At 40.8% G+C, this 27,829-nt stretch overlaps 1 protein-coding gene across 1 annotated transcript; it reads left to right on the forward strand.

Annotated features, from left to right (window-relative positions):
* Window positions 1–1,912: 1,912 nt before the first annotated feature.
* On the forward strand, window positions 1,913–27,829 carry HERPUD2 (HERPUD family member 2). The gene is made up of 8 exons (XM_061586175.1): window positions 1,913–2,538; window positions 14,195–14,272; window positions 19,144–19,257; window positions 20,442–20,596; window positions 23,310–23,432; window positions 23,984–24,307; window positions 26,489–26,603; window positions 27,004–27,829. The coding sequence occupies exons 1-8, from the start codon at window positions 2,392–2,394 to the stop codon at window positions 27,160–27,162; spliced, it is 1,215 nt and encodes a 404-aa protein (XP_061442159.1). The 5' UTR covers window positions 1,913–2,391; the 3' UTR covers window positions 27,163–27,829.

Genomic DNA, 27,829 nt, shown 5'->3' on the forward strand with positions numbered 1-27,829 from the left:
CGTGTGTGTGTACGTATTCACTAATAGGCAAAAAACCTTGCTGTTTAAGAACGTACTTATAGCCCATAGATATTTTTATCAAACTTGAAAAAGCAGGGAAATTGGGCAGATATAGTGAATGCACCAGGGGAGCAGGAGCCCTGACCTCCTCTCTGAGATATTGTACTGCCCTACAAATTTTTCAAAATGCAAACACAATTTGGGCCGGTCTTTCACAGTCCAATCCACTTCCTGTGTAGCTTGGCAGAATTTGGTAGGAGGGGAGCAGGCAGGAGGGGGAGGGGAGGAGAAGGGCAGGTTTGATCATTTGCATGTTTATTGAGTTCAGTGGGATTTACTCCCATGCAATGATGCTTAGGATAGGTAAAACTGACCAGCGGGGAGGGCTGGAGTGGGCAGGGGAGGAGAAAGAAGGAAGAGGGGAGGAGAGGGGAAGGAGGAGAAAGGCCAGTCTGATCATTTGCATGCTTATTCAGTTCAGTGGGATTTACTCCCATGCAATCATGGTTAGGATACGTAAAACTGACCATGGGAGAGGAGGAGGAGGAAGAAGAGGGGAAAGGAGAGGGATGGAGAGAGGGGAGAGGGGAGTGGAAGGAGGGGGAGGGGGAAGGAGGGGATTGGAAGGGGGAGGAAAGGAGCAAGAGGGAGGGGATAGGGAGAAGAAGGGAGGGTGGATTTGATCATTTATATACTTTTTGAGTTCAATGGGATTCATTTCTGTGCAATCATGTTTGGGATAGGTGAAACTGACTTGGCGGAGGGGGGAGATTGCGTGGGTGGGCGGGCACTGGGCAGAGGGGAAGCCCCTTTCCTTTCCAAAAGGAAAGCATTGTGAACAGTATTATTGCTTTTCAGCATTTCCCCCACCTTTTTATTCTACAGCAGGTACACGAAGCCTCCCACCCAAATTTAAAACAAAACTGTGCCTGGCCACATCCACACCAGACCTTTATTTCACTTTAGACAGGCATGGCTTCTCCCAAGGAATCCTGGGAAATGTAGTTAGTGAAGGGTGCTGAGAGTTGCTAGGAGATGCCCTGTTCCCCTCACAGAGCTTCAATCAGAGCAGCTGACTGTTAAACCACTCTGGCTACTGGAGGTTTGTCAGAGGAACAGGAGTCTCCTCTCAGCGCCCTTCACTTCCCGGGATTCTTTGGGGGAAGCCATGACTGTCTCAAGTGAAATAAAAGTCTGGTGTGGGTGTGGCCCCCTGATTAGGCCAGCCAAGCAGCTGCCAGTCTGGTTTTTAGAACACTGACAGTTGGTTCTTACTGAGCATGCCCGATGTATCATTAACTTCCATGTAAAATTTCTTAAATTAATTAAAAATCAGCCAGGCATTTTTTAAACTGCAGAAGATGAAGGTCAGAGTATGGGCAAGGTCAGTAATAGGATTACAGGTACTCTGTGAACATGGCTCATTTTTAATTAATTTCAACAAATTATGAGAACTCTAGATAGAAAAAAGTCCAAAAGTGGTCTGAGTTCTCTCTCTCTCTCTTTTTACACTTTGAACTCTGGATTCTCTCTGACTGTTTTGTGTATTGCCATGAAAATGTAGTGTTGTTAAGCAAGTGTTTCTGAGTTCAGGACTATAAGTTTTGTAAAGTTTTGTTTTGAAATGAGCTTATGGGAAGCAGCAAAATCGCATGGGGGTGTTTTCAATTTAACATTGCAAAATGTGAAAAGTCCATGCTGGCTGTATAATTCTCTCGTTGCCACCCGTCTTGTGGTTTTCACAGCTGTCTTTCAAAAATTCTTCAGGCACAGCTTCCCTCAGCATGGGAGATACAGTGCCGCAGGAAATCTTCATTTGTTGAATTTCTGCCCGTCGGGCAGCTATAAAAGTCACAAAAGGCATGCTAGGGCTAAATTAAAACGGGGATGGGAAGCGTTTCTCCCACTGCTCTTTTCTTGTCCTCAATTTTCTGCTCCGCTTCTTCTACCCCGCGCCTCCCTCCCCACCTTCTCGCACACGCTCAGTCTGGTCGGGCCGCCGCCTCACAGCGCCCCCGCGCAGGAGGAGTCGCTGCCGAGCGCTCACCAGGCAGGGCGGTTGGTTGTTTTTCCGGCCTCCATTTTAGACTCACTGTAAGGCCGGGGCGGCCACCCCGCTTGCTCCGGGGGCAGTGCCGGGCTACGTCGAGATCCTGCTCGGGCCCTTGTTGCGCGGGGCCGGTGTGTGACGCCGCTAACCTGCGTCTTCCTCCCTTCCTGAAGCTGGGCCGGGCTTGAGCTGGAGAAGGAAGCGACTCCCAGTGGACAGAGATGGGCGCCCGGGGCCTCGCCGACACTCCCGCACCCCGAAGGCGCTTTTCTTCACCCTCCCGCCGCTCTTGAGCCTGCTCTCCTTCCTCCTTGCCGCCGCCTGGGCCACAGCTAACTCCGATGGAGACCCCCGTAGCAGGGCCGCCCGTCACCCTCATCATCAAAGCTCCCAATCAGAAATACACCGACCAGACCATCAGCTGCTTCCTGGACTGGACCGTGGGCAAGTTGAAGTGTCACCTCTCCAAGGTGTATCCCAGCAAGCCGGTGAGCCTCTCGGCGCCTTTTCGCCCACCCCCCAGCCCCCCATAACTAATAGTACTTGGGTGCCCCTCTTCAAGACATTGCATGGAAACATCCTTCTCCCTCCGGGTCTGGCATGTAAATATTGCCACTCTTAAAATAATGTTTAAATACTGTATTTTTATTTTGTTTTCTGACCCTGTGTTAAATGTGTTTTTTAAACAGTCTCTTGACACACAGAAATGGAACAGTTGAAGCGTTTCTCCCGACGTCTCCATGCTGCAAAAGGCTTCCCTTGCTGAATTTATCTTTTAGAGGCATAGTAAGGTAGAAGGGGTAGCACAGCTGGTGCCCTGTTAGACCACACAGCTGCTTCACATCTGTCTCTGTGTCAGAGCTTGGAAAAGTTACTTTTTTGAACTACAACTCCCATCAGCCCCAGCTAGCATGGCCACTGGATTGGGCTGATGGGAGTTGTAGTTCAAAAAAGTAACTTTTCCAAGCTCTGCTCTGTGTTGTAATGCTACTTTAGACAATGATGGGTGAGACAGTGGTCGTGCCCAACACCGGGCTGGAACCATAGCTTACAAACCAGGCCTTCCCCCTCTCTCTTTTAGTGCTTAAAAAGCCCTTTTCTCCAAGTTGTGTTCCATTAAACCAGTGAGATTGCCTTCTTTGGCCTGGCACTCAACTGGGCAGCACAGCCACAGGTTGCAGACCTTGCCCTGAAATCTTTTGAGACCAAATGGTAACCCCTGCTCAGGTGGTGTTCAAACTGACTATCCTGTCTACCTTTTTTTTCAGTACTGTTTTTTCAGGTGTTTCTGAAAGTTCCTGCCTTGACTTCACATCCTCTTGAGTGGTAGTGCTCTCAACATTCTTCCCCAACTTCATATTTTCTGCAGAATCATATTTCAGCTACCAAGATAGTGAATGCCACTTCACACAATGCTTAGGTGTATGCCTAAGACGTTTTAAGTTGGACATCTAAAAATGTAAAGTGTGAATGGAACAAATGTATATTGTGTAGGTATGATAATCAGGAAGCTGAGATTTGGCTGCACTTCTTGTTGAGTGTACAGCTGGTGGCAACCATAGGTTTGTTTTTGCATAATATACAAAATGGCCCAGAAACATCTATACAGTCATGTCTTTACCTTTTACTTCCCTGGACAAGAAATTCACAGAGACAGATAATATTCAGCAGAGTGGTACAAACTAAGCCCTTCCTAAGGCTTAGTATGCTACTCGGATGTCCAGTTGTCAGTCTTTCACTCTTTGTTTTGAATGTCATACTTTGCATATCAAGACCTAGGAGAGCCTTAAATAGCTTTGCAACATTCTGTCTTGTTATGTATGTCACCTGTGTGGTCAGCGTAGGCCCTTCTTCTGTGCTAAAATCTCACATCTCCAAGATGGCAATTATCTTTGCCCCACTCAGTCTTTTCCTATCATGGCCCTTCTTTACCTGTCATGCTCATCTGTTTTGTCAACAAACACATTTCTTTGAAGGTGTGGTCTGTGATGCGTCCTTCCCTGGCTCTCCCTGTCAGGTTCCTACCTGCTCGTGGTTACTGCCTGTCTCTAGGCACCACCAGGGACTCCACCAGTCCGGACCGCACTCTCTTATGGTTTACCTATCCGCTCTAGCACAGATCTCAACAGATCCCCCTGCTAGGCAACCACCAGTAACGTCCCAATACTAGTATTCCCAGAGACTCTGAATACTGGTATTGTTATTCTCTTCACCGCTGCCACCATTTGTTACAGTTCCCCTTCAGCCTTGGTCATTACCTTACCCTCCCTTCTGGTCTGTGAAACCCCAGCCAAGGATCAGGCCTTTGGTAAACCAAATTAAGTATTTATTACAGATAACAAAGCTAACAAGATTAACAAGATTTCTTCTTAAGGCACATAAGCATATGGTTTTACTCAATACTAATCCGAACTCCACCTCCCTCCTGGTAAACAACTCTCTAAACCCCACCAAGCAACCCACTCAGTTCTCTTCTCCCCCCAGATTTCACTCTCACTCTTCCTTTTATACATTCAGCCATTTTAAACACTCAGCCAATCATCTCGCATTCTACTGCCCATTCACTCCCCCTCTTTCACGCCGCTTACCATGTATCTTCTAAACAACCAACACTTACCACATATACATTAATATAGGAACATCACATTTCCCCCCCTTAAACAACAGCAGAGTATTATTCCTGTTCCAGGATTTATACGTCGCGTTAACAAATAAAAGTCTCTATGGGGAAAATGTCTTTCTTTGTTCCTCTGTCTGGTCACGTCACTGCAGTCCCAGCCACTTGCCTGGAAAGTCCATCGGCCAGTACATTGTCCTTGCCTTTTATGAACTGGAAGTCCACTTGATAGTCCTGTAGGGCCCAGGACCACCTCTGCAGCATAGTGTTATGGTTTTTCATAGTCTGCAACCATAACAAGGCCCGATGATCCGTAGTCACTGTGAATCTTCGTCCCCACACATATGGGCGCAACTTGTTCAGTCCCCACACGACCGCTAGGCACTCCTTCTGGACCGATGAATAGTTTTTCTCCCTCGGCGTCAGCTTGCGACTCAGGTACGCCACTGGATGTCTGGTGCCTTCTCTCTCCTGTAGCAAGACGACTCCCAGCGCCAGGTCCGACGCATCTGTAGCCACGATGAATGGTTCCTCATAGTCTGGTGCTATTAATATGGGTCCTTGGCACAAGGCTTGCTTCAGTAGATCAAAAGCCTTCTGACATTCATCCGTCCATACCACACGCTCAGAACACTTCTTCTTTGTTAATTCATGCAAGGGGGTTGCTATTTCCCCAAAATTTCTCACAAACTTCCTATAAAATCCAGCCACACCCAGAAATGCCTTTACTTGTTTTTTGGTTAAGGGGATCGGCCACGCTTGTATTGCCTCCACCTTGCTCCATAAGGGGGTGATTTTCCCACTCCCCACCTTATGTCCTAAATAGATTACTTCCTTTAGTCCAAACTGGCATTTCTTAGCTTTTATTGTGAGGCCTGCTTTTCTTAAGGCCTCCAATACTGTTGTCAGGTGTTGGACATGCTCAGGCACCGACTTGCTAAAAATGGCCACGTCATCGATATAGGCCACTGCAAAATCTGACATGCCTCGCAACACAGTATTGATTAGCCTCTGAAATGAACTTGGTGAGTTCCTTAGTCCCATGGGTAAGGTCACAAACTCATATAACCCATCTGGTGTACTGAAGGCAGTTTTGGCTCTGGATTGCTCGTCTAGTTCCATTTGCCAAAATCCTTTACAGAGATCTAGTGTAGAGATAATGGTTGCTGCCCCCAATAACTCTAACATTGCATCTACCCTAGGCATAGGATACGCATCTGGGACAGTAATTTTATTGATTAGCCGATAATCAATGCAAAACCTTGTCGTTCCATCTTTTTTCGGAACCAGGACAATACTTGAGGCCCAGGGACTGATGGATTCCCTGATCACTCCTAATTCCAGCATATCTTCCACCTCCTTTTTGATCTCATTCAAAACTTTCCCATTCACACGGTATGGAACAGATCTGATTGGGGCATGATCTCCAGTATCAATGGAATGTATAACTATACTGGTTCGGCCAGGTTTGTTGCTAAAGAGATTCCTACAGGTTTTCAAAACTCTCAGAACCTCCTCTTTTACTTCCTCCTTCACCTCCTCTGACCATTCCACTTGATCTACCCCTCCTTTGTCTTTGCTTTCCTGTACCAAATCTGGAAGTTCAGGCCCACTTCCCTCAGGGAATAAGGTAACTTGCAACACCTGTGCATCCCTGGTATGGTAAGGCTTCAACATATTTACATGAACCCCTTTGCTTTTGTTTAATTGGTCTGTGGTAATTACATACGTCACTATGTCAAGCCTTTCTCTGATGGTATATGGTCCTTCCCAGTTAGCCTGTAATTTGTCATGTTTCCTGGGTATGAACGCCATAACCATATCTCCCACATCATACACACGTTCCCTGGCTGTTCTGTCATACCAGTAACGTTGCTTCTCCTGTGCTTGACTCAAATTCTTTTCCACCACCTCCATCATTGATGTTAATTTATTGCGGAATTCCAATACAAAATCTACTACAGATGTTTTGTACTCTCCCAGGGTTCCTTCCCATGAATTTTTTAATAGTTCCAAAGGTCCCCTCACTTTTCTAGTGAACATGAGTTCAAAGGGTGAGAAGCCTGTTGACTCTTGAGGGACTTCTCTATATGCAAATAAGAAGCATCCCAAACGTTCATCCCAGTCTTGTGGGTGATCTTGAACATAGCTTCTGATCATGCCCTTCAAAACGCCATTGAATCTCTCTGTTAACCCATTAGTGGCGGGATGGTAAGTAGTGGTCTTTAGATGTTTTAGACCACAACATTTCCACATACATTGCATCACTTCTCCCATGAATACACTGCCTTGATCCGTCAGCACTTCATGAGGGAAACCCAGCCTCATAAAGGTTTTTAATAAAGCCTCTGCCACTACAGGGGCTTCCACGGATCTTAGTGCTTCTGCGTCTGGGTACCTGGTGGCAAAATCCACCACCACCAATAGATATTTCTTGCCATGCCTTGTGGGTTTGGAAAAAGGGCCCACCAAATCTAGTCCCACTCTATAAAAGGGTTGTCCAATTATAGGAAGGGGCTTTAAGGGTGCCTTAGTCTTTACTCCACTTTTTCCCACCTTTTGGCATATTCCACAAGATAGACAATGTTGTTTTACATCTTTGGAGATGTTTGGCCAATAATAGTGTGCTGCCAATCTCCTCTTGGTCTTTTTTATTCCCAGATGTCCTGCACATGGGACATCGTGGGCTACCTCAAGCAATCTGGTTCTGTATTTGCTAGGTACTATTAATTGCTTCACTGGTTCACATTCATCCTTTCTCTCAGCAGGCATCCACAGTCTATATAAAATCGCATTCTCACGCACAACTTGATTCCTCAGTTTGTCAGTGAAAGGAATCTGTTGGGTTAGAGCTTGTTCCTTTATCTGCTTCAAACTTATATCTTTTTGCAGCTCTTCCCTGAATTGCTCTGCCTCATCATTATCAGAGACCACTTGATACAGTTTGTCTCCTTCAGCAGGCCTGCTAGTGGTTGCTATGGTGACCTGAGGCTGGTTAACAGATTCCACCCTGTTTGTTTCAGCCCCCCTTAATATGGCTTCTTCTTCTCTGCCAATTTGCTGTCTGGTCACTACATAGATCTTTCCTTGGGCGCCCATTACATCCCTTCCCAGTATTACTGGTTCTTGTTGCTGGGCATTAATGCCTACTTTATATCGGCCCTCTCGGCCTCTCCAAGTCATATCCACCAGGGCCACAGGCAAACTTTCTGGTTGACCCCTCACTCCTTGGATAGTCACAGTTTCCTGAGGTAATATTACCTCAGATTTTATTAAATCTGGCCTCAGTAATGTCTGAGCGGCACCAGTATCAAGCAATGCCCAATAATTTGTCCCTTGTACACTCACTTCCTCTCTCAGACTTGAATCAAGGTCTGTTACTTCTGGCAGAACTGAACCTTTTTCGCTGTTTCTAAAGCCTTGGGCTCTGTTTTCACTGCCCTTGTCTGAGCAGGATTACTAATGGGGTTGGCAACCTCACATTGAAAACGTAGGTGCCCCGGTCTACCACATTTGTAGCATAATTTCTCCTCACTTTTAGGGTACACAGATCCACTCTGGGGTGTCCTGTGGCCTTCAGATTTTACTGGAGGACTCACTCTCTCTGGTACCACATCCCTTCTGCTAGCATTATATGGTCTGGGTTTAAAATCTCTTGATGTTTTCCCCACCCAGCCAGTTCTGTTGGAGGCGAAGTGATCCGCCATCTCTGCGGCCTCCTGCACCGATGTAGGGGAACGGTCTTTGACCAGGAGCCTTATTTCTGGTGGTAACTGATGGTATAATTGATCCAATATCATGAGGTTTTTCACCTCCTCCACAGACTGAGCTTTTGCACTTGTCAGCCATTTCCCAAATATGTCCATCAGTTTTGCCCCCAGCTCCACGAAAGACCTCCCTGTCTGTATCTGGCAGTTTCTGAAAAGCTTTCTAAAATAATCAGGCCCCAGTCTGAATCTTTTAAACACTGATTCTTGGAATTCAGCATAGGTGATGGGCCTGTCTGAGGGGAAATATTGGTATACCTCAGCCAATTCCCCTTTAATCAGGTTTGATAAATACTGCATGTATTTATCTTCAGGTAGCCCCCACAACTGAGCTGCTTTTTCAAAGGTGCTGAGGTAAATTTGAGGATCTTGACCAGGCTCATAGACAGCAAAGTCCTTTGGAGTAATTTTTATTTTTGCTCCATCTCTGTCTTTCCTTGTCTCCTCAGAGTGAAATTTCTCTCTATCAAATTTTAACTTTTCTACTTGTAATTCAGCATCCAATGCTCGTTGCTTCTCCCTCTCCTCAAACCCCATTCTCAACTTCTCAGTTTCCAACTCCCTCTGTTTGTCTTTTTCCTCAGCCTCAAAGACCCGCTGTTTGTCTTTTTTCTCAGTCTCCATCCTCATTCTCTCAGTTTCCATCTTCAACTTCTCAATTTCTAACTCTCGCTGTTTATCTTTCCCATCAGCTTCCATCCTCAATCTGTCAGCTTCCAACTCCCTCTGCTTATCTTTTTCCTCAGTCTCCCTCCTCAATTTCTCTCTCAAATACTCTATATAAGCGGGATTGCTTAAATATCCTTCTGGGGTCTCTTCCCTGACAGGTTGTTTTTGCTGGGCTGTTGCAAATCCTATAAGTGCTACCCTCAATTCATCTACCCCTTTACCCTCGTGAGGTAAATTGAATGTTACGCACTTCTCCACCAGCTCCTCTCTTTTCATTTTTATATATTCAGCCATGGTGTTTGAGTTCACTCACTCTTTGCCACACACTTTTTGCCAGTCACTCTCACAAGTAATCTTGTTTTGTTATTTCTGTTTGCCACACCACTGGTAGGGATTCTCTAGTATTCGTATCTCACTGCTACAGCCAACACCTGTGATGTAGTCTCCTTTGTTCGGATCTGGATTCTCTGTTGTTCGTATCCCACCGCTACTGCCACCACGTGTGATGCGTCCTTCCCTGGCTCTCCCTGTCAGGTTCCTACCTGCGCGTGGCTATTGCCTGTCACTAGGCACCACCAGGGACTCCACCAGTCCGGACCGCTCTCTCTTATGGTTTCTCTCCCTGCTCTAGCACAGATCTCAACAGATCCCCCTGCTAGGCAACCACCAGTAACGTCCCAATACTAGTATTCCCAGAGACTCTGAATACTGGTATTGTTATTCTCTTCACCGCTGCCACCATTTGTTACAGTTCCCCTTCAGCCTTGGTCATTACCTTACCCTCCCTTCTGGTCTGTGAAACCCCAGCCAAGGATCAGGCCTTTGGTAAACCAAATTAAGTATTTATTACAGATAACAAAGCTAACAAGATTAACAAGATTTCTTCTTAAGGCACGTAAGCATATGGTTTTACTCAATACTAATCCGAACTCCACCTCCCTCCTGGTAAACAACTCTCTAAACCCCACCAAGCAACCCACTCAGTTCTCTTCTCCCCCCAGATTTCACTCTCACTCTTCCTTTTATACATTCAGCCATTTTAAACACTCAGCCAATCATCTCGCATTCTACTGCCCATTCACTCCCCCTCTTTCACGCCGCTTACCATGTATCTTCTAAACAACCAACACTTACCACATATACATTAATATAGGAACATCACATGGTCTAGAAAGGCAAACTGTTGCTTTGGCTCCCCTGCATTTTGTTTGGACTCTGATGGGGAAACATAACCACTTGCTTTCTTATTAAGTTCTTTTCTTTCCAAGCTGAATCTCCCTTTTCCTGGCACTTTCTGGCTAATACAGCTGCCTGCCTCTTTTTCCTACAACCTCATATAGCTAAGGTATAGCATAGCAAAAGCACTGGTTGTTCTTGATTTTTCATATTCTGCGCCTGACATTAAAGGGTTGCGTGCAGTTGCGTGCTGTTCTACAATTCTTTTTCTTCAGCATGTGCCTCAACACGCTCCTTAGCTGCCTGCATAACCCCTTGTCCTTTGCTACATAACCTGTTCTTTTCATACATGTTAAATAGCTGAAATCTCATCTCTAAAACAAATTTATATATTTCAGCAAGTTTGCTGCAGTTTATCCATTTGTGACAGCCATACCCTTTGCTGAAAATCTCTCTCTCTAAGATGTATACATGAACAAGTTGGTGAAGTACTTCTGACTCTTACCAGACTTCACATTCACCTTCCTCCAATTTTACTTGCTCCTCAAAGATATGTCTCATTGACATCTTGGATTAGTGAGGCTTGCACTTAACGTATACAAGGGAATGAAGCTAATTTTTTTTTTGCTCGACATTTTTAAGTTAAAGTGTATGTAGGTACTATTGTGAGGTGGCTAATGTGATACATCAGGATGCAGAGGTTGTGTTGTTGTTGTTAGAACTATGTTGCAGAAGTATAACTGGTAATTTTGGCAAACTGTTTGGATTAGTAGATAACAGTCTCAGGCAAAATTGGCACATACTATTGAGAGAGATTACAAGATTGAAGCTGGTTTCTTTTTTAAATTTGTAAATCTTAATCAATACTGAGTTGCTGATATAAAGAGGATACTCTCTAAATTTAATGTCCACATGTATGCTGGCATTCATTGGCCGTGCGGTAATGCAAATAAAAATACATGTAGTATCACAACCAAATAAGGAAGCTGGACTTGAGCAGCTTTACACTGCAAAATGCTGTTTGATCATCTTAATCTTGCATTCATATTACTGGGAATCTGGCAACTTTTTTATTCATGTTTAAATTGCCAGGGCAAACTACTGGAAGGAATAGGGATAACACATTTGAGAATGCTTGGTACACATAGATGAGCTTTTGGCTCAGCCATTTCTCTTGAGAGGACAGACTCCCAGTACTCTGGATATATTATTTAGCATGGTATAACCAGGGCTGTGGAGTCAGAGTCATGGAGTCGGAAGCAATTTTGGGTGGAGTCAGAGTCGGTAGAAATGTACCGACTCCAGCTTCAGAATAAATTTTGATTGACAAATTTTTTAAAATATAAATTCAAAATGTCAAAGAAGCTTCCCATGAAGTCAGCTGTAGTTGAGCATTTCACCATAAGATGGAAAACATTTTGTGTGTCAGTGTATGACACAGGACCCAGATGAAGACAAATGCTGTGATGCCAAGATCAGCGCATATTCAGGCAGCGAAAAATATGCTCCTATGAGAGTTTCCAATTTAAAAAGACATTTACAGCCCTTTCCAGGGCTGTGAGTTGGAAGCAATTTTGGGTGGAGTCGGAGTCGGACAGTAGAAAAAATAGAGGAGTTGGAGTCGAAGGTTTGGCGTACCGACTCCACAGCCCTGGGTATAACAGTTATTTTGGGAGGCAGAGCTGATCAATCCCATTTAGGTGATTTGATTAATTTTTTAAATAAATTTTAATTTGTGCTATTTTCACTTTTAAGTTTGGCATTATTGTTTAATACGTGACTGGACATTAATATTTATTTAGGATGTCATCCCTCTGTTTTGAATAAGGAACTTGCAACTACCAATTGTTTTAATTTTAGATTGTTATAATAATGTATTTTAACCTCGTAAGTAGTTAAATTATCTGTTAATTTTATTCAAGTAATTGGACCATTTGTTTTATAGGTTATAGCTGCTGGAAACAGTTTTATTGTTTTAATTCTACCTGTTCTCTTGTTGGTATATTCAGTGGTCTGTGGCCCAAGCAGTAATAATAAACAAAACAATAGTCTGCATTGAAGGAATCTTTCTGCCTTGAAAGAATTAGTGCTTTTAACTGTTAATCATTTTCTTAGGGTAATTAGACATACTAGAAGTGTTAGCTATATCAGGGTACAAAGCAGTACTAGTAGAAAACCACAAGAATTAGTTCTTGTGCTTTGCATCATTTTTTCACTATGTGGATTTTATTTATTTATTTATAACATTTCTATCCCAACATTTCTCCAAAGAGCTCAAGGTGATGTACATTTAATCCTCACAACAACCCTGTGAATTAGGTTAGGCTGAGAGGCAGTGACTGGCCCAAGGTCACCCAGTGAGCTTTATGGCTTAGTGGAGATTCAAAACCTTGTCTCCCAGGTCCTAGTCCAGCACGCTAACCACTATATCACACTGGCTGTACCACACATTTTCCCACACGCCTCTCTCCTTCCTGTTCCCGAGTACAGTCTGGCCAAAAAAGTTCACCTGCTTTCTAAACACCTTGTAAGTTGAGCATGCATGTGCGTGCGCACGCACACTGGTGAAAAATCTCATTTAGTCTAGCATTTTCATGTCTGAGGGTTTAATAGTCAATATATGTATTAATATTATTTTATTTATTTATATTTATACAAGTATTTATATACTTTTATTAGCAAGCTTGGGGTTGCAATCCTGTGTATGCACACTGGCAAGTTAACCATTGACTTCCAAATAAACATATACAGGATGGTGATACAAACATCTGTGAATGTGCAGTTTGAATCTCCTTACTCTTGCACGCAACATGCAGCCTGATCCTATGGATGTTTCCTCGGAAGTAAGTTCCATTGTTGCAATAGGTCTTACTCCAAAGTAAGTGTGCATAGAAGTGCAGCCTTCATTCTTTTACCCAGGATCTATCTCCCACCCACCCCTTTTCTCCACATGTGCAGAAAGCACTTGTGCGCATGATGGTGTGGTAATCTATGCACTAGAAGCAATATGTTTCTTGAATAGCTGCTAACTTTGGGTGAGCTTTTCAGGGACTTGCCACTGGAAGGAGAATTTGAAAGGCTACTACTACCTGCGTGAGTGGAACTGTTCATGCAGTGATTTGGATCCCAACCTTGTTGTGCGTTACTGAAGAGTACATGCATACAAAACAACTTACAGTATCTCCCCATTGGAAATACTCTTTGGTACTTGGGTCAATGCTACATAAAGTTCGGATCTGTCATTGTTTTTTGTGGAAACCAGGATGTTTTTGAACTACCAAGTCTAGTGACTTTATTTTATAGCAAAATTAATAACAGATGAAACCACAGAAAAACCAGCATGCATTCATAACTGCCGCAGGAGGTAGAAGTATTGTTGTGGAATCATAAATGTATTTTCAATTGTATGAGAAAATTGCTTTTCATTAAGCTTGATAAGAGTATGATACAACTTCTCTTTGTAGTCTCACTGCTTCTGTCTATGTCTTAATCACAAACCTTCTGCTGAAGGGGAACTACTTTTGAATTTTTTAAAAAAGTGTTGTCCCAGGCGCTTACCTTCAAATTTAGTAATCAACAATTTAAAATGACAATATTTTTTATCAAAGTACATTTCTTGTTCCTTGTCCTCAAAGGTGTTCTTGATAGAGTGGAGGGAGAGGGTATTCTGAGACATATAGGACATACGTTTTCATATACTTTGGACTATAAAAGTTAGTTTTAGGAACTACCATGATGTGCTTAGTACAAAATACATGTAAAAATTGGGATTCTAAAAATAATTTAAGTGTATCTCAAATGTTAACAATCAGTAGCAGGAATTTAAGTCAAGTCTTCATCTATAAATGTTGCTTCCAGCTCTAAAACAGTACAACTGGAAAAAAAGATGAATTCTCCCTTTGTCCCATCTTTTAGTCTACAAAGGATCAGAGACTGGTGTATTCTGGCAGATTGCTTCCTGATCACCTTCAGCTGAAAGATATTCTCAGAAAAGTAAGCTTTTAAAAAGTATATTATTAACTTTTAAGTACAGTAGTCACTACCTGTAAAAATAAAACAAATTCTAAAGAAAGTTCTGTTAAATTATGCAGTGGTTACTGCTATGGTTGAATGATACAATTCATTTTGTGCGGTTGCATGTAGAGAAACAAATGCAACATGTCTGAGCTTTTAAACATGATTTAGTTAGCTATGTGCATAAGGAAAATAATTATTACAAGATTTTTTTTAGTTTATTACACTGTTTTGGTTGCTGGCTACTGAGCAGTAGATAAAGGCCACCCTAGAAACTTCCCTCTGGGACTAATCAATGGAGCAGAGAGACATGAGTTGCTGGCTCTTGCCACCAACATTATAAGTGCAGGAGAGGGAGTAATGAAGTTCAGGGGAAGGGGAATCATGTTCAAACTGGCTTCATGCTTTCTGGCTGAGGGCAGGTTCACTTGGGTCAAAGGAGAAGAAATAGGAGGAATCATGTATGGAAGGTGTGTATCTTTTGTATGTTTTACATTTAAAATAAAATTGAAAATATTAAGTGAGTATGTTTGGAACTGCATGTTGAACAGAAGGAATTGAGAATTACAGTCTTGGAGGGAATATAAATTTAAGTAATTGTGTACAAAAGGAAATTTCTGTGGTGTATGGGCATTCATGCTGTGGATTTAAAGTAAGATTGCCATCCCATTGTCTTTGCAGTATTGCTGGAGGTGTGTATTGAAGTTTAATATACACACAATATACTGTGCCTTATTTTGAAACATTGAAACTCAAAATCAATTATGGTAATGCAACATTGGTTTTAGGTTGGGAAATGTTTGTAAGAAACATAAAAAACTGAAACGTTGCTTGCATAAGTATTCAACCCCTGTGCCATGGAAGTTCCCAGTTACAGAGATGAAAGAAATTGCCATATCAAGGACACAGTTACCTTACCATTGGCCTCCACCTGTGAACCATGAAAGTTGCTGTCACATTGTCAGGATAAAAACCCCACTGTTGAAGGATCATTGGTCAGGCTGTGGATCTGAAGGAAAATGAAGACCAAAGAGCATTCTACAGAAGTGAGAGATAATGTAATACAAATGCACAGATTAGGAAAAGGGTACAAAGTAATATCCAAGTGTTTGGATATCCCAGTGAGCACAGTTGGAAGTTGGAATCAGGAAGTGAAAGCTGCATCACACCACCCAGGCACTGCCAAGACAAGGCCATCCCTCAAAACTCAGCGCTCAAACAAGAAGGAGACTTGTGAGAGAAACCACAGAGAGGCCAACAATCACTTTGAAGGAGCTGCAGAGTTCAGTGGCTGGGAGTGTAGTAATGGTGCACCAGTCAACCATATCAAGAGCTCTGCATAACACTGGCCTGTATGGGAGGGTGGCAAGAAAGAAGCCATTACTCAGAAAGTACCATCTGAAAGCACATCTGGAGTTTGCCAGAAAGCATGAGAGTGCCCCAGCTGCAATGTGGGAAAAGGTTTTGTGGTCAGATGAGACCAAGAGAGAGCTGGTCAAAACTCAAGATAGAGGCCAAAACTCAAAGCACTATGTGTGGCGCAAACCTAACTCTGCCCATGCCTCAAGACACACCATCCCTACAATGAAGTATGGTGGTGGCGGCATCATGCTGTGGGGATGCTTCTCATCAGCAGGGACTGGGCATCTTGTTAAAATTGAAGGAAGAATGGATGGAGCAAAGTACAGGGAAATGCTGCAAGAGAACCTGCTTCAGTCCACTAAACAACTGAAGCGTGGGAGAAAATTCACTTTTCAGCAGGACAGTGATCCCAAGCACAAGGCCAAAGCAACACTGGAGTGGCTCAAGAACAAAAAGGTGAATGTCCTACAGTTGCCCAGTCAAAGTCCTGATCTCAATCCCATTGAGAATCTGTGACGCTCTTCGACAATCGCGATCCACAAGCGACGTCCAACCAACCTGAACGACCTGGAGCGAATCTGTCAAGAAGAACGGACCCAACTCCCTCTGACACTGTGTGCAAAGCTGATACATACCTACCCCAAAAGACTTAAAGCTGTTATTGCAGCGAAAGGTGGCTCTACCAAATATTAATGTGTGGGGGTTGAATACTTAAACAAGCAACATGTTTCAGGTTTTTTATGTTTATTACAAACATGCCCAACATAAAACCAATGTCACCTTACAATAATTGATTTTGAGTTTTAGTGTTTCAAAATAAAATAACATACAGAACAAAATTATAATGTACCATTTGTAATTCAGTAATATGAGAGCATTGGTCAGGGGTCTGATTACTTTTGCAAGGCACTGTGAATGCTGCTGTTCAGTGATGTGAAATAAATATATTATAGTTGCTTTCCCAGTTCTTACCTGGTCATGATACAGTATTACAGTGATGAAAATGGTCATCTCCTGCGCATTTAATATTTTGGCAGGAATACATTAAGGCATTTAGACTTGTGTGAGGAGCATTTAGTACATACTCTGTAGATGAAAATGTTAAAATGTTGTGGATAAATTTGTGAAAATCTTGAAAGCAATCCATTACTTGAAGAGGAAGATTTTTGGGGTTGTGAATGTTTGAGGAATATAGAGTGAGATGATAAGTTAGGTTGATACTTATGTGGATATACCTTTAATTTAAAATTCCAAAAGGATATAATAAAATCTGACTTCCTTTTTTTTGCCCTAAAGAATTGCCTAAAGAACATTTTGCAAATGTAGGTCTAACTTACTAGAATAAAATTTAAGTTCTTTTTACTTTCTTTCTAAAGAAACAAAACAATTTGCCATAATATCTGATGACTATGATACAGATGCAGGCTTTCTGTTGCTAGCTATGACCCAGCTATAAGCACATGAGACAATTTTCATTTCCATAGCTAATGCAAAGGGGAGTCCCTGTTTATGGACATGGAGAATAATATTTCCTATTATTTCTGAATGTTTATTATTTCTGAAGTGTTCCTGAATGGCTAGTGTTGGAAACTAGCAGTTTCTTGATGAGAAGATTGGTAGTCTGATATTTTTCTAAAATACACAATTGCAGGGGAGTGTTGGCCATATTCTGTGGTGCACTCTCAATTTATGAATAATGAAGTTTGGTGTGCAGGTGCACCCTAGAACACAACCTGGAATCCTCCTGAAATACGCAGGAAGTCTGATGCAGATATTCAAAGGTTCTATAGTAGACTAATCACTGTGAATCCCCTGCATTATGAGTCACTATAAGCTTTGGGATTTGCAACAGTTTTTTTAGCTGGAATACCTGTGGGATAGATGGAGTGGAAGGAAATTTCTTCATACAAATAAAGGTATTGATACTTACAGAAAAGCTCAAATGAGTAATTGCATTGGCCTTTGATTTTGAATATATATCTAACTACATATAAGATACATCAGGTTTTTCTTGTGTGACTTGATTCGCCTTCTGTCACTAGAAGAAAGATTAAAATTGGGGGGCATGTTCACACCAATCACAGTGTTTATGGGTAGAGGGAGGTATAGCCATGGGGAGGTGATGAGCTACCATGGAAGACGAGGGCAAGGGTATCTATGCCTTTTCTTTGCTCCCACTCCTCCCATGGACTGAAAGATCGTCTTTGCCCTTATATACCCAGTTGATCACTGTGCTCTGCAGGTAAGGGCCTCCTGAAGATACCATCGTATCAGAAGGTACGTTCCACACAACACAGGAAGCAACCTTTAGTGTTGTGGCACCTACCCTTTGGAATTCCCTTCTCTTAAATGTTAGACAGGCACCATCTCTGTTACCTTTTTGGCGTCTACGGAAGACTTTCCTCTTTCAACCAGCCTTTTAAATCAGGGCTGTGGAGTCGGAGTTGTGGAGTCGGAGTCGGGAGCAATTTTGGGTGGAGTCGGAGTTGGAGTTGGGAGCAATTTTGGGAGGAGTCGGAGTCGATAGAAATGTACCGACTCCGACTTCCAAATAAATTTTGATTGACAAGAAGCAATTTTGGATGGAGTCGGAGTCGGACAGTAGAAAAATAGAGGAGTCGGAGTTGAAGGTTTGGTGTATCGACTCCACAGCCCTGTTTTAAATAGAGACCTTATCCCAGTCTGCATCTGTGTTGAAATTTCTTTTTTAGATTTTTTTAAAGATGTTTTGTTTTAGTATGTTTTAAATTCTTTTGTTTTTAAGATGTTTTGGAGTGTTTTTAGTGTTTTTGTTTGCCTTCCTGGGCTCCTTCTAGGAGGAAGTGTGGGATATAAATTTAATAAATAAATGTTTTTATTAGAAAATTGGATTCTAGATGGAAAGAATAGCTATGGTGAAAAATGTCATCTCTTTCAGCTCTCTTCTATTCATTTTAAACACAACCATATTTGTACAAGAATCGTCTAATACACTTTTTCCAGCAATTAGTCCAAAATAGATTTCACTCTTCATGTGATTTCAGAAACATCTAGATATGCTTCAGCACTCCAATACTATTTGCTGTAAAATAACAGTAAAATATTTATTAGCATCTGTACCATTCAACTAGAATTATGTGTCTGTGTACTCATTGTGGAGTTTTATTTATTTATTTATTTATTTATTTATTTATTATTTGATTTATATCCCACCCTTCCTCCCAGCAGGAGCCCAGGGCGGCAAACAGAAACGCTAAAAACACTTTAAAACATTATAAGAAGACCTTAAAAGAAAACACCATTAAAAACATTTTTAAAAAAAGCTTTAAAAACATCTTTTGTTAAAAAAGGGTTAAAAACATATTATTAAAGAAAACATATTAAAAGCAATTCTAACACAGATGCAGACTGGGATAGGTCTCAACTTAAAAGGCTTGTTGAAAGAGGAAAGAGGAGTTTTGTTCAAAATTGTGAAATTTTGCTGCTAAAATCGCTTACTTTTATTTTAGCAAGATGAATATCATATGGTTCATCTAGTATGTTCTTCACGGACACCTCCAAATTCTCCAAAGCCTGACACTCTTAGGGGAAACCATGGGTCATCAACAGCTAGCAGCATCTTGGTGAGTTGACTTAGTGCAAGATGGAATCATTTAAGCTCTCTTTTACTGTATAAATCCTGACAGTAATATGATGCTAGCATGGCAACCTATCCACTTTTAAACTGGTTTTTTTTTTCAGATTGTTGAGCTTAGGGATCCTAGGTTTACTGATTTCTGTGTGTCTGATCCCCCCCCCCCATTTTTGGGTATAATTGTGATCTTTGCCCTCAGGAAGCATTTAGGAATGTATACCCAGTTTGCAGACCACTTTTTATATTTTTGTTTTCTCAGCAAGTCCTTGTGACCTTTCCCACTTAAAAGCAAGAGCTGCTTCACACATGATGATTTTCTTATATGAAGATACCTCTTTAATTAAAAAAAATGCTCCCCCTTGTGAAATAAGAAGGCTGGGAACCCTGCTTTATTTACTAAGTAGTGTTAAAAGCACAGGCGGGCCCCACTTCACAGAGCTTCGCCTTTCGGCGTTCCGCTAATGCGGCGGCTTTCAGTTAGGGAAAGTCCCCGCTTTAAGGCGCTTGTTCCGCTTTTATGGCGGTTTTTGCTCATCGCACGCCATTTTCGCGCGATGCGCACCATTATCTTCAATGAGTTCTGCTTTTCAGCGGTTTCCACTTTTCAGCGGCAGTCCAGAACGGAACCTGCCGTATAAGCAGGTCCCGCCTGTAAAGGTGTATGATTTTCATGCCTCCAGTGGTATTTATTTACTGTTGCAGCCTAGCACATTCTATGGACTATGGAGGCTTTTACCATGATGATGGCAAGTAATTGAGAGAGTACTTGCCAACGTTCATGGTCCAGGGAGAGAGTGCTTCCCACAAGGAGCCTGTTTTTGGTAGCATCCTTGCGGTGAACATAATGCAAGTTCTGGCCTTTTGTTTTGTTTTGTTTTTAATTCACTGTCTACTTACCCTTTGACTCATGAATGGTGCTGAAGCTATTAGAAATCAGCCTAGCATGCCAGACTGATCTTGCCCAGCGAGTAGTTACCTATAGAAAAATCAAGGATGTGGGTGTTAGGAATGCAGGTCAAGTCATGTGTGAGAGAAATCCATACATGAATTACTGTGGCTATTGGTGGAAAGCAGAATATTTGTTTTTTTAATATTTTGGAGGGCCTACCCATCTGGCACAAAACATGGAATCCTTTCTACATCTGATGAAAATTATTAATTGCATTTTTCAAGAGTTCAGAACATTCAGGATCAACAGCTCCTTCACCATCTCAAGAAACCTTACATACAGCTGTCTACACTAGCTCTGATGGTGTGAGACATCGCAACCTTCAACAAGCACATAGCAACCCAATGCAAAGCCATCCATTACCTTACATAATGCAAGGGTAAGTGAAATTACAAATAATCTTATTGCTGGAGCTTCCTTTAAACATTCTTTTTGTTTAAAGATGATACTATAATAGCAACATTGCAAGATTATGTTTGGCTGAAATGTACTAAAAGTTAAAAAAACAGACAAGCAGGTTTCCATTTAATGTGATAGGTATGTATAATGGCTCTTATAAAGTTTGAGTGAATGAGTAACTTGTATGTCCACCACCACCAAATTTAGAATAATTTAGTTCTTTGTGGTTGCTACAATGTCCTTGGGCAGTGCTGTATTGAGCAGTATTCTTGGCATCTAGTACTTGTATCAGCATCCAATAGGCCTTTCTTTCAAGATATATCCGTTTCATAATAGTTTATGGAATAGATCTGAAAATACCATATATCAAAGACAATTATTCATTGAATGTTTTTCACATGTTCTGTTCCAGGCTAACAAAAGTGAAGGACAAAAAATGCTTTCACCTCTTTGAGAGAGGGAAACTGGTTGGGGTCAGGAATGAGGTTATTCTCTTTTCCTAGCTTTCATCCATTAATTCAGATAATTTGAGTGAACTTTTTTGTTCATAGCGTATTTTTAACTACAAAGAATTGAAAATCAATAATGGGGAGGAAACATGTTCTCCACATATAGAAGCTCGCTTCCTTTAATTCTGAGGTTAATGAATCTGAAATAAATTCCTAATTCTGTACTTGCAGTCACTAAGTGATAGTTCATAGAAGACCTGCTTAATTTCTCCACATGATTGGGTATTCAACTTTGTGAAAAAGTGTTGATGTGAGCCTGGCAGTTGTTGATGACAGCTGGCAATTGTTTCTGTAAATGCTGTTATACTTACTGCAGCTGTCTTGTTCATGCTAACATTTCTCCATGTGATCATGAAACTGTGTCTGTGGGCACTTGGAGATAATAAAGAATGGATAAAACCCAGTATTTGTTGGTTTTTAAAAATCATGTAATTAAAAAAACCCAACTGTCTAAAAAATAACCTGGCTTAAAATGAAATCTAAATTTAATACAGGTATATTGAAATGCACAGACATAATACCTTAAACTGAATCCCTTCTATCAAATGAATTTAGGCTGCTGCCCTATTCCCACTTAAGGGAGTAAGCCCTGTTGAACTCAGTAGAACTTACTTCTGAGTAGACATGGTTAGGATTGCATGATTAACCTGCTTTTATTACTATTAGTTAGCCATTGTAAATGTGAAAAACAATAGCTAATTTTATTTTTGTGCAAATTATTAATTTTTAGCCTCAGCCAATCAAATAGCAATGTACATTTACTTCTCATGGAAGAACAGGTTTCTGCCAGCTGGAACTTGTTTCTGGCAAGTTCTAGGGACTTAGACTGCAGATAAGTGATACTGAAAAGTGCCCTTGCATGTAGACAGAGAGAGCCAAATAGAAACGCTTAATTTCAGAACAATTTTCAAGACAGAGGTTTTGGGTTACTGTCCTAGGATGTATAAAGACTCTAGTTGTAAACCACTGTTTTATTATAACAAACAATTAGTATTCTTCTTAAGGACATATGAGAACAACAGAACCATTTCCTTGATTAAAATTTATCAATTCTGGCAAACTGCCCCGAAGTATATTAAAATCCCAAACTCACACATAAATGTGCATTGAAGCCCACAAAATATACTCCTCTCTCACCTAATATAGATAACTTGTTTCATTTGCTATTATGCTTTGTAAGGAAACACTTAAAATATTCTCTGCAAGGAAAAAATCTTATAAGTAGAAATACGTGTGGCATAATGGAGGCCAACTTTTGTATTTTTTGTATCGTGAAACTTCTAGTATTGTCTCCCCTCCCCCCCCACTCGCCCCAGCCACCTTTCCCCCATCTCCTCGGTCTTGAATACATAGTGAATTAGCAAGGTCTCCTGTGACATCTTGCAGCCAATTTTCTTTCTAAGATAGGATTATGGTCTGATGCAATACAGTTGCATCAACTGATGTTGCTAACACTGTGAATACTTGTTGGCCTTAAAGATAACAAGGAGTATTTCCATTCTTAAGATTCCTTTTAAATACATGTGGGCTGCTGTATATTTTATATCATGCTGGCTTCTTCTAAAATCACTTCAGCAGTTGACCTTGCTAACTGAACACTCAGCTTGGCAAACACTGTAGTTGTAAAATTTTATCATACTTTTAGTTTGAAGTAGCACACAGTGCTCTTGCCTAAAAATTATATACTAGTTCTGTCGTTAAGTGGTATGTCCTGTTATGCAGGTGATGTCCTTGGTACATATATTTTATGTACAACATGTACATAAATAACATCCGAAAGCAGTCCTCTGCTTTGAATGGAAAATGACAGTGAAAATCTCTCCCCCTCCCTGGGTCCAAATTGACATGTCTTCAGAAAGAAGCATAACTCAGTTTTTGTGTTGATTACATCTCTAGGAGGCTTCCAGTGACACTGTTGAAATACTGTATTTGTAACACTACACTTCTGTGTGCTTGCAAAATGCTTTGGATTAAATTTTAAATAAAATTTATCAGTGAAATCACCTTGATACCAGATAATACTTTATTTCATTCTTAGAAGTGGCCTAAAATCAGATTGTCATCTACTTTTGTCTTTGACAGAAAACATGTTCTATGTAACTTTGGAAATTCTAATTATATTCTAACTACCTGCTCCTCTGTTAAGCGGCAACCTGGCATGTAATTTGTTTTAATTGTCTGTAGCAATATAGGCAACCAGTTTCCTGGACAAGGAGTACCAGCTGGAGTTCCTGTGTATCCTGCTTTCAGCCCACTGCAGATGATATGGTGGCAACAGATGTATGCACGCCAGTATTATATGCAATAGTATGTACAAATTGTGCATTCTTTTTTATTAGTATTGAGACAGCAGAGTGGCAGCTAAGACATAAATTCTAGGCTGCATCTTTGTTATTCCCTGGCTTTGATAAACTCATTCTAACATAGAAACATAGCTTCATCAAGACATTCACCACAAGAATTGCTTCTTTGTGGACAGCATTATTTATGTGTTTCGAAGCTGGCTTCAGTACATGCTTTATAGTGGAGAAAAATTATTACAGGATGATATTTGCCAATTCTTATACGGCAAAGAGGCCTTACCTTCATATAGTTTGTCCTTCAAGATGAGCTCTTTTGGAAAATAACAGGCCACCATGCCAAGAAAAAATTCCACATTGGCCTCTCCTTGTCATTTGCCATTTAACATTGTTTCTCTGAATCTACCATAGTGGTGCAATGGACAGAGTTGAGAGGAAAGTGTAATCCTTTCTGCATTATGACATTATTTATCCAGGGTATTTCAGCAGATTATTGTGAAGTGAACTGTAAAATATGCATGTATATACCTAACCCTGTTTCTTTGACATTCTCAACAGTCAAGCTGCAGTTTCAGCCCAAACAGCACCTATTACTGAACCTGCCAGTCCTCCAGCTCCACAACCCACAAATTCTGAGCATGCTCCTGCAAATGAGCCCCCAGCAGCACCAAATGTAGCCCCACAGGAGAACAGGCCTGCAAATCAAAATGTACAGATGAATGCTCAAGGAGGTCCAGTAATGAATGAGGAGGACTTCAATCGAGACTGGCTAGATTGGATGTATACATTCTCCAGAGCAGCTATCCTCCTTAGCATTGTATATTTCTATTCCTCCTTCAGTCGGTTTGTGATGGTGATGGGAGCCATGTTACTAGTTTACCTGTGAGTAAATACTGCTTATTTATAATATAGCACTTCTGCCTGAATTCAAAATGCTCCAATTACAGTATTTCAATAATCCATACTACAAATTGTAATAGTATTAGTTTCCCTGTAATGCATATGAAAGTCTGTGGATGAGAGGTTGGTTTGCCTAAGGCTACTTAGTGAATTTATGGCCAAGGTGAGATTCGAACCAGGGACTTCCTAATCCCTATCACTTTCCCCTGTCCCCAAGTACGACCACTATTACAAAAAGTATCAATGTTTTATATCAGTTGCATGATCAAAACAGGAATTCAAATGCTTACCTGATATAAAACTAATAATTTTAAAAGTTACTATTTAAAAGGTTTATTTTCATTTTTCTCTAAAAATTGTAAAAATATTTTTTAAAATAGAGTGATGTGATATTTGTATGTTGTATATTGAATTTGCTGTTCTAATTTCCAAAATGAATAGTACTTACACTTCTAACACTTTGGAATTCTATTGGTTTACTTCATGGGGTTGATATAACAGGAACTGGTTCTCTTATATTGTTTTCAAAGGCTTACTTGAAATAGGTGAAACAGCGCATATAGCTTCAGCTAGTAGGACAACTGCAGCCACTTCTGGACTGGGATAGCCTGACCAGTGTTGTCTATGCACTGGTAACTTCCAGGCTGTATTACTCTAATGCGCTCTATGTGGGGCTGCCCTTTAATTGGTTCAGAAGCTGCAGATGGAAAATGCTGCGGCGCGACTGCTCCCTGGGGCAGGATATTGCCAACATGTTACCCCACTGCTGAAAGAATTGCACTGGCTGCCCATTAGCTGCCGGGGTAAGTTCAAGGTGCTAGTTTTGGGGTACAAAACCATATACAGATTGGGACCAGGATACCTGAAAGATCATCTTACCCTTTATAAATCCAGTTGATCACTGCAGGTGAGGGCCTCCTACAGATACCATCTTATCAGAAGGTTGATTCCGCACAACATAGGAAGTAGGCTTTTAGTGTTGTGGCACCTACCCTTTGGAATTCCCTCTTTAATATCAGACAGGTGCCATTTCTGTTGTCTTTTCGGCACCTACTGAAGACCTTCCTCTTTCAATAAGCCTTTTAAGTAGAGATGCTATCCCAGTCTGTGTCTCTGTTGGAATTGCTTTTAAATATGTTTTTAAAGATTTTTTTAAAGATGTTTGATATTTTAGGATGCTTTTAGTGTTTTAGAATTTATTATTATTATTAATAGTAGTAGTAGTAGTAGTAGAGGAAGGGCAGAATAGAATTTACTACTACTACTACTACTAGCAGCAGCAGCACCAGCAGCATTGTCGCAACTTCAGTATGAAGATCTTATTAATGCAAACTGAGGAGAGAATGAACCAGAATATTCCAAGGATTGCCTGCTGTGGATGCTGAATATATCTCAAGGAAATGACTTGGGAAACCATTCTGTTCACATGCATCTGAAATTGCGTAGTGTGTGTGTTCAGTGTAGAGGGGAATTTTACTCCTGGTTTTGACAAACAAATATATCATGGCTCAAGCATGTGCGCATTGGATTCTAATCAGGGAGTCCACCAAGATCATACTCAAAATGTGGGCAAATGCTGGGGTAGTCGTATTTGGAGGACCAGGAGTGTGTGATAACCATGTGTACACTGTGTCAAGTATATATGAACAGAGTTTCAATTACAAGCAGATTTATAGTGGCACTATTAAAGTTTAGGTTATGTTGGCCAAGGTTGTCATGTGCTCATCCAAATGAAAGTATTAAATACCAGTGTATCTACATTCTGTCTTACAAATTAACTTGAACAATATTGTATGGAAATATCGAGTGGTATGTTTTTATATTCATTAAAAGGCTTAAGATATTTTAAAGGGCAATGACACAGTGCCTCTAAACTTGATGACATGAGTCTTAATTGCTCTATCTACAGTTAAGTTTAAAAATGAGCTTTTCTGTGAATTGTTTACTTACACTTTGCCAATAGCAAGAACAACCTATTGATTTAGCTTGTTTAACACACAGGATCAAAACTTTCCTAAATTTCCTACAAGTTTTCCAGTTAGTTCCACATGAGATTAAATAGGGATATCTCCTCTTAATTTAGTGAGTATTGGCATCAACATTTTCTTTAGATTAGACAGGAATGTGATTTTAGTAATTTTGTGTGTCTGTATTATAAAACAGACACCAAGCTGGGTGGTTCCCATTCAGGCAAGAAGGAATCCATCAGCCTCCAGCAAACAATGAAGACATGAACCATGATGGGCAAAATGTAAACAATGCTGGACTTGAAGAGATGGTAAGTGGATGCAAGTTTAGGCTTGCTTGTTTCGTATTTACTGTTGAAGAACAGTACCATTGGCCGTTTTAAGATGTACTGACTACTATTCCCTTAAAATGGAACTCATACCTTAAGTTTAGAAAATTAAAACTGCAGACCCAGGTATACTTAACTTGGGAGCAAACCTCATTAAAAGTGGTGGAACTTACTTCTGATGCATAGGCTTGCACTGTTAAACTTCATTATTCAGATATGTAGTGTTGGTTTCTGTTGTTTATCCAATTCCTATATCTGAATGCATCATACTTGAGAGATTGGATAGGGCTGAGGATACTGTATATAGGCGATTAATGCATCAGTGGAATTTGTATCTCTGAATCAAAGCTGTTAAACCACTTTGGAAATTTGTTTTGTAAAGGAGCGCATTATGGATGATGGGATCGACGAAGACAGCGGTGAAGATGTTGTTGATGCCAATGTAGAACAACATCCTGGGTTTATGGCTTCTGCTTGGTCCTTCATCACCACCTTCTTCACATCCCTAATCCCTGAAGGGCCTCCGCAAGTTGGCAACTAAGCAAAGAAGGAACTCTCAGTAGCAGAGCAGCTGTGCTTAAAAGTGGAAGTTGACTCTAGGGGGGTATTTTAAATACAGTGCAATTTCAAGATTTATAATGTAAACTTTCTGATCATGGCATACAAAAATGTGTTTTCTCTATCAGCTTTCTCATGCTTATGAATATTTTAAGCAAAAATGGACTACTAAATGCTTTTTAAAAGATTCTTCTTTACGTAAAGAAGAAAAAATGTAAAAATACTAGTCTTCCATGTTTTTGTTTTGATTGTGATAACACTGAGACAAGAAGCTTGTAGTTGGTGTGCAATGTCATCCCTTTAAAGAGTTGTTAAATTACAATAGTTAAGAGTAAATCTTCAGAAATAAGGTCCTTCACAGTAAAATAGTACTTGTGTAGGAATCTTCGTGTTTGTGTTTTTTAAATTGCTTAAAGTAAATCTGCATCATAGTTTTGAGTTTGTGGCAACTCAGCTTTGCCAGCGGCATGTATCTTTTCCACTTCATGCCATAAATAACATAGCAGCTCTTCAAAGGGAACAGACAGTGATGGAGTACACTACAAACTGTTTAATACATGCAGTACTTTTTTTAAAAAATACATGTACTGGGAAGCACAGACACATGTAATTAGTTTTTTTAATTAAACAAAACTACAGTGAAAAGAAAA

Source organism: Rhineura floridana, chromosome 10 (genome assembly GCF_030035675.1).
Source record: "Rhineura floridana isolate rRhiFlo1 chromosome 10, rRhiFlo1.hap2, whole genome shotgun sequence".
NCBI classification, from domain to species: Eukaryota; Metazoa; Chordata; class Lepidosauria; order Squamata; family Rhineuridae; genus Rhineura; species Rhineura floridana.